The sequence below is a fragment of the Gorilla gorilla genome, chromosome 12 (genome assembly GCF_029281585.2).
Source record: "Gorilla gorilla gorilla isolate KB3781 chromosome 12, NHGRI_mGorGor1-v2.1_pri, whole genome shotgun sequence".
NCBI lineage: Eukaryota > Metazoa > Chordata > Mammalia > Primates > Hominidae > Gorilla > Gorilla gorilla.
Genome location: NC_073236.2, coordinates 24633796 through 24656576, shown reverse-complemented (window position 1 = coordinate 24656576; position 22781 = coordinate 24633796). Strand labels below are relative to the sequence as shown.

The 22781-nt window shown below is 35.5% G+C and overlaps 1 protein-coding gene across 2 annotated transcripts in view; it reads left to right on the top strand.

The window, feature by feature from the left end:
• The window catches only part of LOC101136771 (ATP-binding cassette sub-family D member 1-like), a 72237-nt gene that overhangs the window by 145 nt on the left and 49311 nt on the right, over positions 1-22781 (top strand). The window contains exons 2-4 of one of the 2 annotated variants that reach the window (XM_063695499.1): positions 2870-2978; positions 5640-5696; positions 16940-16993. In XM_063695499.1, coding sequence (XP_063551569.1) covers positions 16987-16993 — 7 coding nt within the window. In that variant the 5' untranslated portion in view covers positions 2870-2978; positions 5640-5696; positions 16940-16986. The remainder of the gene's footprint in view (positions 1-2869; positions 2979-5639; positions 5697-16939; positions 16994-22781) is intronic. The other variant, XM_063695500.1, reaches the window with a different exon arrangement.

Genomic DNA, 22781 nt, shown 5'->3' with positions numbered 1-22781 from the left:
GTGAGCCCAGGCCCTAAATCCTCCGGGCGGGGGTAGGGGTGAGGGACGCTCCTTTTTTGTTGGGGCAGGGATCTTGGAGGCGCGAAGGCACTAGGCGCCTCGGCGGATGGCTGCACCCCTCGCCCGCGGCTCCCCGTGTCTTTTGGGGGGCCGGGTGCGGGCGCGGAATCCGGGAGGTGTCCGCACAAAAGGCCGAGAAAAACTCCGCGACGCCTCCCTCCCTCCCTCCGCCGTCTCCGCGCCCGCTCCTCCTCATTCAAACCCGGCCGGCCTGAGTGGTGTCAGCTCAGTCCTGGCTGCCGCCGCATGAGGAAATGGCCGAGGAGCCGGAGCCGCAGGTAAAGGGGGCGCGCCCCCCGCCCGCGCCAGCCGGGGCGCCCGCCCGGTCCTGCGGAGGCTCCCGCGCCGCCCCCGAGGCGCCCGGCTCTCGTTGTCTTGTCCCCTCCCCAGGCTGACCTCAGTTCCCCGTGTCAGCTTTCTAGCGGCTCCTCTAGGGCGCGGCCTCCCCAGCCGGCTCCTGCGCTTCCGCCCACGGGAAGGTGCGGGCGATCCCGGGCTGCATCCGCTCTTGGCCGTCACACTCACACTGCACGATTTAGAAGGGCTTGGGATGCGGGGTTCCCTGAATCTCCGCCGGGAGCGGGGGTCCGGGGGTCTGCGGGGGTGGGCGGTGGGGGTCTGTTCCGAAAAGTTGGGTCGCCCCGCGGGGCGGGTCTCCCAATTTGCCCAGTCGGCCCTTGGGGCGCGGGCGGAGGGGGGAGGTCGGCGTAGGGTCCCCAGCGATACCCCGGGAAGGGCCGGGGCAAGTTGGAAATGGTCAAAACAATGCGTCTGGACGGGCAGCATTGCTTCTTATTGTAGTTTTAATCTGCATTTCTCTAATAGCTAGTGATGATGACCAGTTTTTCATTTGCTTATTTGCCAGTTGCAAATCTCTATTAGTGAAGTATCTGTTCACATATTTTGCCCATTTTTTAAAAGTTGGGTTGTTTTCTTATAATTGAAGTTTATTTTTTCTTATACTCAAAATTTTAATTCACACATAAATTGTACATATTTATGAGGTACAATGTGATGTTTCAGTACATTTTACATTGCATAAGATCAAATCATGGTAATTAGCATATCCATTGCCTTAAACATTTACCATGTCTTTGATGTAAGAATATTCAAAATCCTCTCTTCTAGCGAGAATATGAGTGTATTTTAAATGTACATCTATTTGTTTTCTCACAATCCTATAAAATGATAGCTTGAGTCAATGAGTTATCGCCCCAAGTCCTATCAACCTTGTCTATTTTAGTGAAATTTAATATTGTCTAGAAAACACTAAGCAAACATAGTTATTCAGAGAGCATAACTGAGCCCTCTGGTTATTCTCTGTAACTCACAAAGGAAGCTGAACACTTGATGTAAACTTCTTCATCAGAGTAAATAATAAGAATCCTCTCCATTACATACAAAAGAAAAGATAACTGGAGAGATAGTCTCTGCTCTGAGGTTATTATCCTGTGGTCTTTGGTTTTGGTACATTCTCCCCCACCCCATGCCCTTCTCCCTCATCTTTAATGAGTATCTGTATGTATGGCAGAACAGTATTTTTTTTATTATACTTTAAGTTTTAGGGTACATGTGCACAATATGCAGGTTAGTTACGTATGTATACATGTGACATGCTGGTGCGCTGCACCCACTAACTCCTCATCTAGCATTAGGTATATCTCCCAATGCTATCCCTCCCCCCTCCCCCCACCCCACAACAGTCCCCAGAGTGTGATGTTCCCCTTCCTGGGTCCATGTGTTCTCGTTCAGTTCCCACCTATGAGTGAGAATATGCAGTGTTTGGTTTTTTGTTCTTGCGATAGTTTACTGAGAATGATTTCCAATTTCATCCATGTCCCTACAAAGGACATGAACTCATCATTTTTTATGGCTGCATAGTATTCCATGGTGTATATGTGCCACATTTTCTTAATCCAGTCTATCATTGTTGGACATTTGGGTTGGTTCCAAGTCTTTGCTATTGTGAATAGTGCCACAGTAAACATACGTGTGCATGTGTCTGTATAGCAGCATGATTTATAGTCCTTTGGGTATATACCCAGTAATGGGATGGCTGGGTCAAATGGTATTTCTAGTTCTAGATCTCTGAGGAATCGCCACACTGACTTCCACCGTGGTTGAACTAGTTTACAGTCCCACCAACAGTGTAAAAGTGTTCCTATTTCTCCACATCCTCTCCAGCACCTGTTGTTTCCTGACTTTTTAATGATTGCCATTCTCAAAGAACAGTATGTTTTTAAGTGTCTGCAGTCTTGGGCCAAGCTCGTTCTATTCCCCACTCTACAAGAATCACAAGAGCGCTAGGATTCTGTTTGGGGTTGCTGTGGACACAGAGTTCTTATTACAGAACTGACTTATTCTCAATAGGAGGTAAAGACCTAGAGGTGAGGTCTCTGAGCAAGGGAGTCCCATCCCATCCTCTGCCCTCTCTGTTGGCTGTTGTCCTCTCATCTTCATCAGGAGAGTTAAAATCATGTAAAGTTTTGGCGGGGGGACTAGATGGTGGTCTCTGCGGCCCATAGACAGGAAAGTTTGCTTATACCCAGCTGGGGGGACCACTAATTGACATTCCTTTCCCCTCCCAGGGACCTTACAGAGTCCCCTTACCCTCACGGTACTGGGGGACAACCCGTGGGTGTAAGGCCAAATAGCAATAACCTTGTTACTTGCCAGGAATTGGGTCAAGATTTGATTTAACAAGCTTGGTTTTGGGAACTAAAAAATGAAAAAAGGAAAAGCCATAATCTTGAAAGGCAACAAGAGAGAAAACTGCTAACAGGATCTTGATTAAATTTCTCCCTCTTAGAGAATGTTGGACCGACGACACAAGACCTCAGACTTGTGTTATTCTAGCAGCTGAACACACCCCAGGCTCTTCTGACCGGCAGTGGCTCTGGAAGCAGTCTGGTCTATAGGTAAGCATGTCCAGGGCTTACAGGGAGAAACTCCCAGAAATCCAGCTCTGCCTTGGGTTGCCCTGGTTCACGTCCAAAGATGTGCTTGGGCCACATCTCTGGAGCGCAAGGTGGTAGACTGAGAGCTTTGATATTTCTACTCCTACGGCAGATGAGCTGGTATAACTCCAAAGGTATGGAATTTGCTGTTGTCTGTGACCCAGGAAATAAAAATAGAAAAATGATTCGATAGAAAAATAATAGAAATAGAAAAAATTTAAAAAACAAGCCAAGCCTCATTCTATGACATTTTAGGCAGTGTGATAATATGCATATACTGGTCACTTTAATCTTTCCTACAGGGGCAGCTGGTTGCCCTCATGTTGGATGCTCTGTTCAAGGATGGTGAGCTAGTGTTCAGCTCAGGAAGCCACTCCACAGAGATGGCCACCAAAAGGGCTTCAGTGGTCCCATCTCAATTAACACCTGAAACACTGTTAATAATTACAGTAAAGGTCACAAATGGGTTTTTATTAGTGCAATTGATGGCTTACAAAGCAGCATGATGGATGTTACAATTATATGACATTTTAAGATCTGTTAATCAACTAACGTGTTTTGGAGACAGCCCACCCTTGCATAAACAGGATAAAGGTGTATGAGGGTGGCCTGTAGTGTATATTTAGAGATGACACCCAAGGCTTGATCCTCATATGGTCCTATCTCCAGGAAGGTTTAGGAAGATTTTGGCCTCTGAAACATTAGGAATCTGTTGAGAATGAAGCTTTCATGCTTGGAGCACCTAAAGTGCGGAAAGCTTACAGAAGCTTGTGTACTGTGTCTGCTTGCTACTGAATGTTTTGTTAAATGAATATCTGTATGTGTGGCAGATTTGGTCGGAGACCTACTTTTCATTATAACCTGGTAGCATGATTATAAAGGTGTAGCTAACCTTCAGCTAACTCAAACTTCTGTGGTTGCTCCTATCTACCAAAAAGCATTTAAGAATTCTGCATGACCACTTCAGTTTAGGACAGTTTGCAATTCTCACCTTCCTTAGAGGGCAATTTAGCTAGTTACTTATTCATGTCCCATGAGGGAAGTCATTCTGTGCCCCAAAGCAGCTTATCAAAGTATTATTTCAGACTTCATGCAGTACTCTCCCTGAAAGGAGTTCAGGTAACATCTATGGATGTCTCGTGCCCTTTTTGGAGATTAGTTTCCCGAGGAACTTGCTTAGCAATCCTGGCTTGTCACCTGAATCTGGAGTAATTTGAGTGTCTTCCAGTTCTCTTCCTCAGTAGAGGATGTCTGAAAAATCCAGTAATCATTTAATAAGGCTGCTTATGTCAGAAACTCAAATTCTTACCTTTTTGGTGTTTTGAACATTTTCCCCTGTTATGATTAGTGTATTCTGCATAGACAATCCAATTATTCATCCTGCTGAAAAGTAGCGGATGCCTATAGATGCCTTTCTTTTTGTAAAAGGTATTGTTTTTCCTGAGACCTGGATGAATTTCCAGGAGCCATTCAAGGACATGAGAACACCCACTTAGAACTTGAAAGGTTCCCCTCATGGCCCTCAGACCAGGCTAATGAGATGCGATAATTTGAACTCCGGCACTCCTTTCCTCACAGGCTGAAAGACTAGCACAATATTAGTGTCTATCTGTGCTTAAAGGTTGGAGCTATTGATCAGAGTCCAAAATTAGTTTGTGTAGGGGAACTTTTCTTAAAGACATAAAAAGATACCATTTAATATATTGTTTCCAAAATGTGTTTCTCACACATTTCCACTGTGAGAAAGAGGTTCTGTGGTCAAACAGGTTAAGAAACCTCAGCACACTCTTAGAGAATCCCAGTTGTTATCAGCAGCAAAAAAATATGTGATCAGTTTCTTAAACTTATTTAAATGTTTGAAAAGTTAGAAAATTGTGGCAAAGAGCATTAATTCTTGAGTCTTGGGAGTGTATTACCTTGATGAGAATGTTTGTGTATTTGAAACTAAAAATGTGTATCAGTTTATATTGCCACATACTGATTTTTATGGCATAATATATGGTGTAGAGAGCAGGTTGTCTAAAAACCAATATTGGCAAAATGCTGAATATTCAGCATGGTTTTATGAAGTTGACAGATGTGGAGTGTATTTTGCATGTGTCTTAACTTACAGATGAGGAAATGAAGTAGCAGAGAGATTAAATTAGCCAAGCCAGGGGTTTCGGTGCTAGGAAGTCTTGATATTGTAAAACATAGCCATATAACTTTAAGAAAATGAATCCAGACAAAAAGAAAACAAAATCATTGTAAACACATAATCCACTTTAAGTTCACAAAATGTTTTAAACATAATTAAGGCTATGCTTGACTTATCTACTTGTTTATTTCCTACCAAGGATGACCGGGAACTAGCCATTGATATAGAAACATTCATTATTCTTACATTTTCTTTCTTTTTCTGTGTCCTCTCTCTCTCTCTCTCACACACACACACACAGACACACACAGACACACACAGTCTCAGAACTACTAGTGCTGTATCCTGAAATTGTTTCTTTAGTTCTTGTCAAAATTCCTCCGATTTTATTTTTTGTGTCCTGAAATACTGTTGACATTAACATCCTCATTGCCTTCCAAAATATCTGACTTTATTTTTTGTATGTGCTTTTTACTCTTTGGTAGAGTTATGTATTCACTACCAGATTCTACTGTATGCTCTGACAACTATGACCACAATGGGTGAGTTGACTGATCTAAGTGGTGAAAAACACTGGGAGCATCAATGGCAATAACAGCTTTCTATCAGAGACTTTAAGCTTCTTTGGTAACATTGTTTTTGAACCAGAGTGGAAAAAATAAGATCAGGTCAGAAGAGGGATGCTTGGTACTCAAAGATTGTTTGTGACTCTAAGTAATTAGCAAACAAAACCTTAGGAAACTATCAGAATGCCTGTGTATGAGACTCTCTCAAGAGTGATCCAAGAGAGTAGAGAATCCTACTTGGAGAAAGAAGGTGGTAGCATTGGACAGGCAGCAGAGGAGCCCTCAGCATAAAGAAAGGAGCTAAGAGACCCTGTATCTGTCCCTCACCCTTCAGAGCTAGTGCCCCAAACTCAAAGCCATCATCCCATTGGATGGAGCCCCTGCCTCAGGTTTAGTCACTTTATCCTATTTGAGGAGAAGCAAAGATATCTGTGACTCATGAAGAGCATGAAGGTGGTGGAGGGACTTGATAATTAGGAAATCAAAATGGGCAAGAATAATGTGTGACTACAAATGGGACATGAATTTGAAGGAAATTTAAGTTAAATTTGCTGCCACACATGATGATCAGGTTCAGTAATAAAGAATTGTATTTAAATCTTGATTCATTAAACTTTTTTGAGAGTCCTAAACAATTTTTATTACCAACACATAGAGACTTGTTTCTAGAGAAAAATCAAGTACCAGGTGCCAAATAACAGATTTACATGAGAATTTTTAGGGACAACACATTGTAATTTGTAGCGCAATCATAGCCAATTTGAACCAAAAAAAAAAAAGTCATGTATGCATTTATGTTGTTTCTTACTATTTACCTTTCAATCCTTTGCACTGACTCCAATGAATTGACATCAGAAATCTGTGCTGGAGTCAACAATGAAAGGTGATGTCATAATATATATTGGAGATGGGAGGAATTCAGGTTTGTGAAATTCAGTCTCAGAATTATTCATGGGAAAATAGTTTTCTGGACACTGATTCTAAAATTCTTTCTAAAATGTTGGGTCTTAAGTAAGCTAAGTCATATTTATCATATCTTTTAGATTCAAGGAATTTTGTTGTTCAAATAAATTGGTCATATCACCGGTCCATGTGGCAAATCTCTAATATATTTTTGCATTTGATGTTTGAAGTAAAATGCAGCAACCTTACATAGAGCTTTATAATAAGCTTCATGTGTTCAAATATAATTGGTACTTTTATAACCGATGCTGTTTGTTATACTCAGAAAGTTATTTCTTATCGTAAGATTACCAATATAGTCACCAAAATATTTTTTTATATTTTGAATTAATTTTCCACATTTAAATAAAGCAAGCGCTGCTGCTGTTGTTACTATTCCCTTTTAACGTCTCCCCAAATTAGTGTTTTATTCTGTACACTTTATGAGATGGCAGCTTAACAATACCCTGAATATGGCCCAAGGATTCTACAAAAGGAAATGCTGGTGTGTTTGTCAAAAGTGTTTTCTGGCTGGGCATGGTGGCTCAAGCCTGTAATCCCAGCACTTTGGGAGGCTGAGGCAGGTGGACCACGAGGTCAGGAGTTCAAGACCAGCCTGGCCAATATGGTAGAACCGCGTCTCTACTAAAAATACAAAAATTAGCTGGGCATGGTGGTGCATGCCTGTAGTCCCAGCTACTCGGGAGGCTGAGGCAGAAGGATTACTTGAATCTGGGAAGCAGAGGTTGCAGTGAGCTGAGACAGCACCGCTGAACTGCAGCCTCGATGACAGAGCAAAACTCTGTCTCAAAAAAAAAAAAAGTGTTTCCTGTGCAGATTATCTATTCACCACTTGCAGATTTGAAGTTTACTAAGCATGTGTGATATCTAAAAGTTCATTTGAAGAATAAGTTTCAATGCCAAAAATGTTTAAAAGTGGGATATAGGAAGATGATGCAAAGATCGAATATCCAAACATTTCCATTTTCACCAGGAGGACTTAATAGAATGTCTAACAGCTACTTTTAGATATTTCTGAAATGTGAGAGGGGTGAGTTAACACAAAGTAGACTATGAGATTAAAATGTCTGTTCACTCTAAAATCTCAGCATTCACTTTCTTATTGTCAAGTTATTCATCAGACTCTTTCCAGAGACAACCTAAATGCAAGCTCTTAGAATATTACAACATCTTTTATATGAGATGACAGGAAATAATTTCATGGCCTTTTAAAGGATAGATGAGGGATTTGAATACCACTTTCAGATTAAGTAACTCCTCTATTGAATATTACACTGTTTTATGGTTCATATCTCTATTGTGGTTGAGAGGTATTGCCAGATTTATTCGCTGACAAGTAAATATTATTCAGTTTATAATTAATATCCATGTTGGGGGGAGATACTTTCAGTCTATGTTAAAACTATCTTCAATGTTCAGTATCCTGTTCCACATAAAACTTTCATGCCCTAGTTTTAGCATTCATTGATTTTTATGTGAATCAGTTGTAACTGTGATCATTACAAAATGGTGATTTTTTTTAAAAAAAGTAGTTTTTCTGTGTTTAATAAGTATCACTCTATTATAAGGAGAGCTATTCCTACCCCTATTTGTTCACTATTACTATGAACTTATAAATTCTTACATTATTTCAATGAATTACAATCCTTTCTGTCATTATTTATTTTGATCTTTAAATGGTCCCATATTTGGCCAGTGGGACTCCCTAAAAGCTAGCCCCTGTGTCCTTTTGACTTGACATGTTCCCATCACTTTTTGAGCATTTCCCCAGCCCTGGAATCAGCCATTTACCCAAAGAACCTCATGCCCTTTAGAAACCAATCAATATTTTGCATTTGGTATGCTGATTGCCATTGGCTCATTGCTACTTGTAGGCCTTTTTAATATATAGATGAGAGTACAGTTATACATATTGACATATACAGATACATGCACACATGCAACAATTTTAATATGTTTACACAGTATATACATTTATATGTGTTCTGTAAACTACGTATTATTGTTTTGCCTATATGTTTTTAAATTTACTTAAATGGTATTAAGTTGTATCTCATTTTGTTAGTTTTTTGCTTAGTAACATAAGATTATTCTTCTTGTGCATACCTTTTGTTGTTGCTTTTAACTGGTATGAAAAATTGCACAGCATGCATGCATCCCCTAGTGAGGAACACATATATTGCTTCCTACCATTTGCCTTCACAAAGAGTGCCACTAAATGATTATCCTTATGCCAGACCCCTATAGACCTGTTTGAGTATTTCTGTAGGAATATGAAACAGGACTTGATGGGCCATGGGATTGCATATTTTGAATTTTACTGAATACTGCCTATTGCTCTCACAATGGTTATACCAGTCTGCATCTCATGAACAGTGCATGATGGTTCCTACACATACACGTTCACAACAACACTTGACATTATCAAACTTTCTAATTTATATAATCAATCTAATAGGTCATAACATATTGCATTATGTTTTACTTTGAATTTATGTGATAACTTATGAATTTGAGCATCATTTTATGTTCTTATAGCATTTGGGATTTCTTCTGTAATGGTCCATTCATGAACTTAGCCCGTTTTTCCACTAGTGTTCCTATCTTTGTCTTGTTAATTTACGTGTGCTGTTTTTGAATATTTTATATTTTAGAATAAGTTAATCAAATTTCTTTTAAAATTATGTTTAATTTTCAAAGTGATTATGTTACATTTGTAAACAATATAGCAATGATTCACTCTTTTTAGTAACATTAAAAACATGATGCTATTGTTTGGAGGTTTGTACCCCCAAACTGCATGTTGAAATTTGATCCCCAATGTCGGAGGTGGGGCCTAATGGAAGGTGTTTGGAAGATGAATAGATTAATTCCCTCCCTTGGAGTGAGGGTGAGTGAGTACTCACTCTATTAGTTCTTGCAAGAGCTGGTGGTTTAAAAAGAGACCAGCGGCTTCCCGCACCTTGATTCCCATCTTGCCATTTGATCTCTGCACGTGTCAGTTCCCCTTCATCTTCCACCATAAATGGGAGCAGCCTCAGAAGCAGATGTTGGCATCAGGCTTCTTGTGCAGCACACAACTGTGAGCCAAATAAACCTCTTTTCTTTATAAATTACCCAGCCTCAGGTATCCCTTATTAAACAGACTCAGATGTATGGAATCCCATTCAAAAGTTTGGACTATCGCTTTATGTATTCAAATCATCCTTCATGTCAGTTTGAGACATTGAAGTTATGTTCTCTAATCCGTCATCTGCCTGTTAGCTTTGGCATTGTTGTTCTTCATTCTCTTCATGACAGAACTTTTTGCCTTATTATTTTACTTTTGAAGTTTGAAATTTTCCCACTTTCAGTCTACAAAGGTAATTTCTAATCCTCATAGTTTTAATTTACACATTTAATGCTTTAATCTACTTAGAGTCTACCCTTCAATATGGTGTTAGGTAGGGATTTGGTTTCATTTTTCTCCCAATGGTAGGCTGATTTTCCAAATACCATCTATGAAACAATTCATCCTTTTTCCTTGTTTATGTAATCATCGTCAGTGACATATATCTACATAGGTTTATCTCTGAGCTCAATATTTTGCTCCATTGATACTTATGGCATCCCTACACCTTTTTTTATTAGCATGATTAGTTATTAATGGAGCCTTTATATGTTGACATAGATTTTGTAGTAAGTATGTCAATATTCTAAAAAATTTTGAAAAATACCTATGTGGGCCCTGTGGTGTTTGGGAGAGGGAAGGGCTTTAAATACTAGGTTGATTTCTTTGTTACTTGAGTATTCTATTTCTATATAAATATATTTTCTTGCACTAATGTTAGTGTTTTATATTCGTCTAGGAATTTTTCCATTCCATCTAAGTTTTCACATTTATTAGCATATAATTGAATAATCTTATTTTAAAAAATTTTAGTTGTGTTCTAGTTATGCTCCCTTCTTGTACATTTTATTTGGATATTCACTCTGTTTGTTCTTGATTATTATTGCCACAGGTCTATTGTAGTAATCTTTTCAAAGAGACACACTTTTGTTTTGTTAATCTTCTCCACGGTTTTTTCTTCTCCAGTTCAGTGACTTATGCTTACCTCTTTATGTTTTGCTTCCTTATTACTCCATAGACTTTGCCTTGTGCTCCTTTTCCAACCTCTCTACTTAAATGTGTACTCTTTGCTTTTAACCATCTTGACTTCTTATTAATGCTTATATATTGGTAAATTTTCTTCTAAATATTGCTTCATTGTATCCTACAAACTTTGTCATGTTATTATCAATCAGTTCTTAGTATTTAAAATATTTCATGATTTCCCTTTTAACATAAGAGGCATTCAGTAATGTGTAATTTAGTTTCAAATGTGGGTTTTTTTAAAAAGCTAATCATATTACAATATATTCAGAGAACAGCGATATGATATTGATCCTGTGGACTTTATCCTGTGGAAGCTTTCTTTATGGTACAGAGAGCTATGATGTTGGTCTGTCCTTGTGCCCTCATAGGTCTTTTGCTGTTTCTAGAAGGTGTTAGAATTTTCTCTTTGTCTCCATTAGATACTTAAAGCTGATATATTTCTTCTTTCTTGAATTTTGGGAAATTTATCATCATAAATTTTCACATTTTATTTTGCATTTTTAGTTTTCATTTCTTCTTAGATTTTCATATTCTAGATGTTAGATAGCTGTTTTTATCCTCCATAACATTCTTCTTTAGTATGTTCTCTTTATTCTTTTCTACTACTTTCTGGGTAAGTTTCTCAATCTAATCTTCTAACTCTAAATTAATTAGCTTTTCACATGTATCCAAACTACTATTTATCCCTCAACAAGTTATAATTTTTTGACAGTCATACTTTTACAGTTAAGGCTTTCTCTTTTATTTTTTCTTACGACTCCCATTCTCATTTCATGTTTCAACATCTTCCTTTGTGTCCTCTTATCCTTAAGAATATTTGTCATGCTTACTTTAAAATCTTGGTCAGTGTGTTCCAGTAGTTTTGCTACAGTCGGTATGCTGTTGTTCAGCTTGCTGTATTTCTTTTTCAGTAGTTGTATTCCTCAGATATCTAATCATGTTGGTTTGTGAACTCAGATTTTTTGTGGCTGTTGGCTACTCTGGTCATTTGTATTGGGGAAGGACTGAAGGACAATCTCAGTCTGCTGCTGTTCTTGCAACATAATTATTAATAGCACCCACTTTTTCCTTTCAAAAGTGTCCTGGTGTGGGCAGGAATTATATAGTCAGTCTCACTGAAATCTAGGACGTAAGCTGTGTCATTGTCAGTAAGTTTAAAATGAAGAGAAGTGATGTGCCCCAGGGTAGAGAGTCTCAGGAACCATGAAACACTGACCAGGCAACTCCTCTGGGTTGTGAAAAGGAAAAACTTTAGACAAGGTAAATTTAAGAGTTTAATAGTGCAAGAATGATTCGTGAGTTGGGAAGCTTTTAGAACGAGAACAAGTTCTGAGAACTGCAAGCTGGCAACGTGGCCAGACAGCATTATGGACAGAAAATGGAAGTGAGGTCCAGAAACAGCTTTGTTGTTTACAACTGGTTACAGCTGGATGTTTTGTCTTATTTGAATCAGTCAGCCACCCGCAATTGACTGAAGCTCAGCTGCTGCAATTGACTGAGACACAGCTATCTGTTACAAGTGTATATTCTATTCATAATTATGCTGTTAGTTTACACACTAGGTTAGCTTGCAGTTTGTTGCATAAGGACTCAAGTACAGAGGCAACCACAGGGAAAATTTTGTTTAATTAAACAACTATATCACCTTGAAGCTCCTGAACAAAGCAGCATTGGAGGAGACAATCTCTCTGGTTTGTAACCTGGGCTTTGGAGATGGAGGCAGGTGGAGGAGTGAAGGCCCAAGGATGGCTCTTCAGCCCTTCCCTGTTTTCATCAGCCAGCCTAATGCTCTCCTAATTTTACTGTAACTACTCCTGGGTAGTTGCTGTTGTTGTCTATGGAGACAGGCAGGGATGGTCACTATTGTTTCCAAATGGCTAAATTGCGTGTGTTTTGTTTTGTTTTGTTTTTTCAGAACAGCTAGTTTATTAGTTGTAGGGTTATTGTAGCTAATTTGAATAAAAATTAAGCCTACAAATTCACATGGTATTTGATTATGTACAATTTAGTTTAATTCTTTAGCTCTGACCCAAATGAAGTGATATCACTAACCCATGATGGAGTCCTCAGTGAAAGTGAAACGATATCACTAGCCTATAATGGAGCCATCAGTGAAAGGTGTTATGTGTGTGTATGTTCATAAACATACACACAAATGTTAACTATAGAGTTTCTTGGACACTGTTTCTAAAGTACTGGTAGTTTCAGCTTCTGTATGTAACATCCTTTTCTTTTTGGGTCTAGTTGGATACAAGATAAGTAGATCACAAGAAGTCTACTTCTTCTTCCTAGCTGAATTGACTAGTAGCTAAAACTTTTAGAAAACTGTTGGATTGCCTGTGTATGAGATTCTACCAGGTTAGGCTATATTAGTTTCTAGGGCTGCTTTAACAAAGTATCACAAACCAAGTGGCTTAAACAAAAATTAATGATCTCATAGTCCTAGGGACTAGAAATCTGAAATTGAGGTTGTCAGTAGGGTTGGCTTTCTATGAAGGCTATAAGGAAGAATCTGTTTGATACCTCTTTGCTAGCTTTTTCTGGTTGCTGGCAATCTTTGGCATTCCTTGGCAGGTAGACTCTTGTCTAGAGTAACTGCAGCTATTTGACCAAAAGTGTAAGTCCAAATTGTGTTTGTATCTGAGTAATATGCTTTTATAATTCCCCAGCCCACAGCCAATTGAGTTGATGGTAGTAACCTATGATAGAGCCACCCATGAAATGTGAATGAGAAACAAAGATTTATATACAAGTAAGTGTATATATACATATATACACATAACATACACGCATGCATACACATACACACACAGAAACATAAAACAATGAAAGAGAAAGAGAAGTTGATATTTGTAAAATTCACTGTCAGGCATATCCTTGGAAATACAGAGTATCTTTGACACTATGTCTAAATCTTCTCACTGTAGGATCTATAGATAACCTTCTATTTTTTTTTCAGACCAAATTGGATAAAAGAGGATGAAGTCATGAAAGGGATGCTTCTTCCTCTTAGTATATTTGTCACTCTAAGTTAGTAGTATCCAATCCCTTAGGAACCTCTGAGGTTTTCCATTTATGAGACTCTCCTACTACTAGAGTGGGCCAAAGGGAGAGAGAATCCTATATGGAGCAATGGGGAGGTAACAGGTGACAGGGAGGAGTGAAGCACTCAGCAAAAAGAACAGAGTTCATGAAACCATAATGGGTTCCTCACCTTCTAGAGTTCTACCACCATGTGAGGCTGGTGCTCCAAACCCAAACCCACAATCATTTTGTAGGGAGTTCATGACTCAGGCCTACAGCTACATGGTCATATCTTCTGGGCAGGAAAGACAGCCATGATGGGTGAAAGTAAAGAAGTGACAGAAGGACTTAGGAATCAAGAATTTAGATGGGGTAAGAGGCATGTTTCCTTACAGACTGCAGTTACATTAGAAATAAATGCCACTGGCCAGGCATGGTGGCTCATATCTGTAATCCCAGCACTTTGGGAGGCCAAGACAGCTAGATCACTGGAGGCCAGGAATTTGAGACAAGCCTGACCAACATGGCAAAACCCTGTCTCTACTAAAAATACAAAAATTAGCCAGGTGTGGTGGTGCATGCCTGTAATCCCATCTACTCAGGAGGCTGAGGAAGGAGAATTGCTTGAACCTGGGTGGCGGAGGTTGCAGTGAGCCAAGATGGTACCACTGCACTCCAGCCTCAGTGAGAGTGAGACTCCACCTAAAAAAAAGGATACACCTAGTTCAAATTAGTGATATACACATGAATATTTAAATGTCAACCAGATAGTACATCGTAGAGTAACTGTAGCTGTTTGATTCAAAAAGTAAGTTTAGAATTACATGTGTGTCCAACTATCTACTTTTATATTCCTTTAGCCTGCATACAGAATTGACATCAATGACCTATGATAGAACCACCAATGAAATGTGAATTATAAAATATATATACACAAATATTTAAAGAAATATATATGCAGATATACATACTTCTGTCTATCTAAACACACAGGGAGAGAGAGAAAGGAAGAGAAAGAGAAAAGAGAGAGAGAATCGACAGAGAGAAAGATGAAGATTATGTGCTTACACTCAGGATCATCTATGGCCATACAGAATGTCTTTTACACTGTTTATAAACCTCCTCACTATAGGCCCTGCAGGCCCCTTATCCAACTTTTTGATTAAATTGGATAAAAAAGGAACAGGGCAAAAAAGGGAGACTTCTTGTTATTGTCTTGTCACCCTTAGTAGCAGGCACATACTTAGGAAAGTCAGATTTTCTGTGTATGAGACATACTAGAGTGGACCAAGGGAAGAAAATCCTATGCAGAGCAACAAGCGAGTAACAGTGGACAGGGAGCAGTGGAGCCCTTAGGGAAAAAAAACAGAGCTAATGGCCCTGGCAGGGTTCCTCACACCCAGAGCTCTACCACCATGTGAGGCTAACACTGCAAGCCCACACCCATCATCACATTGTATGGGGCAGTTTCTTGACCCTGTGTGAGAGCAGAGAAGACACCTATAATGGCAAAAACAAGGCACTCATGAAGGGATTTTAGTGTCAGGAAATGAGATGGGGTCAAGGGGATTTGTATATAGAAACTGCAGCTGAATTTGAAATAAAGTAAACCACCAAATTCTTAGTTTGTGCTGTATTCAATTGTAAAGAACTAAACATCGCTTGTGAGTAATTCAAACCAGAAAGTGAAGTCCAGGATGTCATATTGGTGTTGGACGATACATATATATATTTAAATTCTGTAGCACTGCCAAGTCTAAATTCAAATCAGTACCCTGGAGTGGCGCTGTCAGTGAACTGTGAGACAGAAATAATATAGAGGCTGTGTGCGGTGGCTCACGCCTGTAATCCCAGCACTTTGGGAGGCCGAGGTGGGTGGATCACGAGGTCAGGAGATCGAGACCATCCTGGCTAACACAGTGAAACCCCATCTCTACTAAAAATACAAAAAATTAGCTGGGTGTGGTGGCGGGTGCCTGTAGTCCCAGCTACTCAGGAGGCTGAGGCAGGAGAATGGCATGAACCCGGGAGGCAGAGCTTGCAGTGAGCCGAGATCCTGCCACTGCACTCCAGCCTGGGCAACAGAGGGAGACTCCCCCTCAAAAAAAGAAAAAAAAGAAAAAGAAATAAATCAATATAGATATAAGGATGTATGAACAAGGGAGGAAATGATTATATACCATTTATATATACCTATATGCATTCATATTAAATCAAGGCATGCACCCACAGGTACTGCAGAGAAATATAAAGGTTGAGATTAGGGAAGTTCCCATTCAAGGGCATTAATGGAAAAACAAAAAACTTTTGACACATGTGTCTGCGTGATCTCACTATAGGATATGAAGGTGACTTTATGTCTTGAATGAATTTAGATAAAAGATGGCCACATAAAAAGAAGAATGATTTTTCTTACTAGTCTGTTTGATACTCGAGTAAAAATAAAAAATAATTTTCAGACTGCCTGTATGTGAGACCTTACTATAATGGCTGAGGACAGCAGAGAATCCTCTTTGGAAACAGGAAAGCACAGCAGGGACGGAGAGTAGTGAAGACCTCAGGAGAAGAGAAAAAAGCTAACAACCCTAGAAATGTTTTCGACCCTGCAGAACTCTGCCACAATACAGGGTGGTACTCAAAACCCCAAATACCATCATATTGGATTGTGTCCTTGACTCAGACCTGCAGTTACTTTACCGTACTTGTGGACCAAGAGAGACAATCAAGTGAAGAAGTAATGGAGGGCTTTCGAGGCAGCACATTTAGTGGAATAAGAGGGCTGACTACCTCCACGCAAAAGTTTAGTTTGAAACAACTGCCACCACAAAGGCTGTCACGCATTGGGACTGAGGTCATAATAAAGAGGTTTATTTAAATCTGAAAGCATTACTATTTTCCCCAGCCTAAGATGTTGGTTGCCATCATATAAATCCTCCTTTTTAATAAAAAAATGACATTTTAGAACCAAATAGTGCTATACACATGAATAGTCAGAACTTAACTGGTTTATGTACAGAGTAATGAAAGCTAGTTTTACCAGAAAAGTAAATTTTGAATTGTGTCTCCTGTCTGACTGTATTCTTTTGTCATCCTCTAGTCCACCCGCAAATGAATTATCAGGAGTGAACCCAGAGGCACGTATGAATGAAAGGTGAGTTATGCATATGTGTGTCTTTATTTATCGAATTATAACTGAGCATAGAAGTATTCACACACACAGGCACATAAACAAATATATCCATCCATCCATCCATGCATCCATCCGTACACACTTCTCTCAAACGCATCCACTAACAAATCCATGCATACAGTGGAAACATACAACAAGGAGACAGACGGCTGGACATTTGTGGAGTTTATTCTGGGAAGCCTGCGTGGCCATAGAGAGTGGTTTTTAACAGGATTTCCAATTCTTCTCCTCGTAGCCTTTGTAGGTAACATTGCTTCCTTTTCTAACGGAGTGTTATAAAAAGGAGCAGGTCATAGGAGAGCTGCTGCTTCCTATGTTAGTGTATTTGTCACTGTTAGTTCCTAGTAAGCAGCTTCTTAAAGGACTCAGATTTCCTGAGTTTGAGAGCCCACCAGATTGACAGAAAGGAGGAGAAAATCCTGTTTGCAACATGGAGGAGATAGCAGCTGACAAGGAGCAGTGAAGCCCTGGGCAGAAAAGAACAGAGCTAATGGAACATGGACTTGTCCCTCACACTCCAGAGCTCTGTCAACATATGAGGTTGGTGCTAAAACATAAACACAAGCACACCATCTCATTAGATGCAGCCCTTCGTTAGGCCCACAGCCTGTGTCCCATGGACAGGAAAGACCAAAAGAACGTTATATACTGTACATAAAATATCAAAGTACACCATATATATTATATACTGGACATAAAATATCAAAGTACACCGAACGTATATTATATACTGTACATAAAATATCAAAGCACACCAAATATATATTATATACTGTACATAAACTATAAACTTACACCAAACATATATCATATACTGTACATAAAATATAAAATTACACCAAGTATGTACTATATACTGTACACCAATTATAAAACTTCACCAAATAGTTATTATATACTATACATAAAATATCACAGTACACCGAATATATATTATACACTGTACATAATATATCAATATACACCACTTATATATTATATACTTAACATAAAATATCAAAGTACACCAAATATGTTATATGCTGCACATAAAATATCAAAGTACACCAAATATATATTATATACTGCCCATAAAATATCAAAGTACACCAAATAAATATTATATACTGTACATAAAATACCAAAGTACACCAAATGTAAATTATATACTGTGCATAAAATATCAAAGTACACCAAATATATGTTATATACTGTACATAAAATATCAAACTACACCAAATGAATATTATATACTCTACATAAAATATCAAAGTACACCAAATATATATTATATACTGTACATAAAATATTAAATTGCACCAAATATATATTATGTATGGCACATAAAATGTCAAACTACAACAAATATATATTATATACTGTATGTAAAACATCAAAGTACACCAAATGTATATTTTCTACTGTACATAAAATATTAAATTACACCAAATAAATATTATAAACTGTACATAAAATATTAAAGTACACCAAATATATATTTATATGGCAGAAAAAATATCAAACTACAACAAATATATATTATATACTGTATGTGAAACATCGAAGTACACCAAATTTATATTTTATAATGTACATACAATATCAAAATACACCATATATATTATATACTGTACATGAAATTTCACAGTACACCACATATATGTTACATACCGTACAAAAAATACAGTACACCAAATATATATTATATACTGTACATAAAATGTCAAATTACACCGAATATATATTATATACTGTACATAAAATATCAAAGTACACCAAATGAATATTATATACTGTAAATAAAATATCAAAGTACACCAAATGGATATTATGTAGTGTACAAATAATATCAAAATACACCAAATATATATTATATACTGTACATAAAATATCAAAGTACACAAAGTATATATTATATAATGTACATAAAATATCATAATACACCAAATGAATATTGTATACTATACATAAAATATCAAAGTACACCAAATATATATTGCATTCTGTAGATAAAATATAAAAGTACACAAATTAAATATTATATACTGTACATAAAATATGTTAATCAAATATATATTGTATACTGTACATGAAATATCAAAGTACACCAAATTTATTATATACTGTACATAAAATATCAAAGTACACTAAATATATATTATAAACTGTACATAAAATATCAAACTACACCAAATATATATAGTATACTGTACATAAAATATCAAAGTACACCAGATATATACTGTACATGAAATATCACAGTACACCAAATATATATTATATACTGCACATAAAATATCAAAGTACAACAAATATATATTATATACTGTAGATAAAATATCAAAGTACAGCAAATGTATATTATATGCTTACATAAAATATCAAAATACTCCAAATATATATTAAAGAATGTAGATAAAATATCAAAATACACAAAATGAATACTATATACTGTTCATAAAATATGAAAGCACACCTAATATATATTATATACTGTACATAAAATGTGAAAGTACACCAAATATATATTTACTGTACATAATATAACACAGTACACCAAATATATATAGTATACTGTACATAAAATATAAAAGTTCACCAATTATATATTATATACTGTACATAAAACATCAAAGTACAATAAATATATATTATATACGGTACATCAAATATCAAAGTACACCAAATATATAGTGTATGCTGTACTTAAAATATCACAGCACACCAAATATATATTATATAGTGTACATAAAATATCAAAGTATAGCAAATACATATATACTGTACATAAAATATCAAAGTACACCAAATATATTTTTTACTGTACATAAAATATCAAAGAATACCAAATATATATTATATACTCTATATAAAATATCAGTGTACATCAAATATGATATACTGTACATAAAATATCAAATTAGACCAAATGTATATTATATGCTGGACATAATATATCAAAGTACACCAAAGAAACATTATATACTGTACACAAAATATCACAGTACACCAAATATATATTATATACTGCACGAAAAATATCAAAGTACACCAAATATATATATACTGTATGTAAAATATCAAAGTACACCAAATATGTATTATATACTCTACATAAAGTATCAAATTACACCAAATATATATTATATACTCTACATAAAATATCAAAGTACACCAAATATATATTATATACTGTAGATAAAATATCAAAGTACAACAAATGTATATTATATCCTTACATAAAATATGAAAGTACTACAAATATATATTAAAGACTGTACATAAAATATCAAAGTACACCAAATGAATACTATATACTGTTCATAAAATATCACAGTACACCAAATATATATTATACACTGTACATAAAATACCAAGGTACACCAAATATATATTATGTAATGTACATAAAATATCAAAGTAAACCAAATATATATTATATACTGTAAATAAAACATCAATGTACGTGAAATATTTATTATATACTGTACATAAAATATAAAAGTACAGCAATTATATATTATATACATTATATAAAAACACACCAAACATATATAATATACTGTACATAAAATATCAAATTACACCAAATATATTATATACTGTACATAAAATATCAAAGCACAATAAATATATATCATATACTCTACATAAAATATCAAAGTACACCAAATGTATATTATAAACTGTACATAAAATATCAAAATATACCAAATATATATTTTATACTGTACATAAAATATCAAAGTACACCAAATATATATTATATACTCTATATAAAATTTCAAAGTACACGAAATGTATATTATATACTGTACATAAAATATCACTGTACACAAAATATATATTATAAACTGTACGTAAAATATCAAGGTACAACAAATATATATTATAAGGTACGTCAAATATCAAAGTACACCAAATATATATAGTATACTGTACATAAAATATCAAAGTTCATCAAATATATATTACATACTTTACATGAAATATCAATGTACACCAAATATATATTACATACTGTACATAAAATATGACTGTACATCAAACATGTATTATATAGTGTACATAAAATACCAAATTACACCAAATATATTATAAACTGTACATAAAATATCAAAGTACACTAAATATATATTATATACTGTAAAGTATCAAAGTACACCAAATGTATATTATATATTGTACATAAAATATGAAAATATACCAAATATATATATTATACTGCACATAAAATATCAAAGTACACCAAATATATATTAATTTACATAAAATATCAAATTACACCAAGTGAATATTATATACTCTACATAAAATATCAAAGTACACGAAATACATATTATATACTGTACATAAAATATCACAGTACACAAAGTATATATTGAATACTGCACATAAAATATCAAAGTACACCAAATATATATTATACTATACACAAAATATCAAAATATACCAAATATATATTATATACTTTACATAAAATATCAAAGTACACCAAATATGTATTATATACTGTATATAAAATATTTTACACCAAATGTATATTATATGCTGCACATAAAATATCAAAGTACAGCAAGGTTATATACTGCAGAAAAAATATCACAGTACACCAAATATATATTATATACTGCACATAAAATATCAAAGTACACCAAATATATATTATATGCTGTAGATAAAATATCAAAGTACACCAAATATATACTATATACTGACATAAAATATCAAAGTACTCCAAATATATATTAAAGACTGTACATAAAATACCAAAGTACACCAAATGAATACTATATACTGTTCAAAAAATATCAAATTACACCTAATATATATTGTATACTGTACATAAAATATCAAATTACTCCAAATATGTATTATGTACTGTGTATAAAATATCAAGATACACCAAATGTATATTGTATACTGTACATAAAATATCAAAGTATACCAAATATATATTATATACAGTACCAAAAATATAAAATTACCAAATGTATTTTATATACTGTACATGGGATATCAAATTACACCAAATATATATTATATACTGTACATAATATATAACAGTACAACAAATATATATAATATACTGTACATAAAATATCAAAGTACTCAAAATATATATTATATACAGTACATAAAATATCAAAGTAAAATAAATATATATTTCATACTGTACATAAAATATCAAAGTACATCAAGTATATATTATATACTGTACATAAAATATCAAAGTCCACCAAATGTGCTTTACACTCTAGATAAGATATCAAAGTACACCAAATATATACCATATACGTTACATAAAATATGAAAGTACCATATGTATATTATATACTGTACTTAAAATATCAAAGTACACCAAATATATATTGCATACTGTACATAAAATATAAAAGTACACCAAACGTATGTTATATACTGTACATAAAATATCAGAGTACACCAAATTTATATTATATACTGTACATAAAATATCAAAGTACACCAAATATATATTGCATACCGTACATAAAATATCACAGTACACCATATACGTATTATATACTGTACATAAAATATCAAAGTACACCAAATATATACTGTACATAAAATATCAAATTACACTAAGTACACCAAATGAATATTATGCACTATTCATAAAATACCAAAGTACACCTTATATATGTTATATTTTGTACATAAAATATCAAATTACAGGAAATATGTGTTATATACTGTATACAAAATGTCAAATTACACCAAATGTATATTATATAGTATACATAAA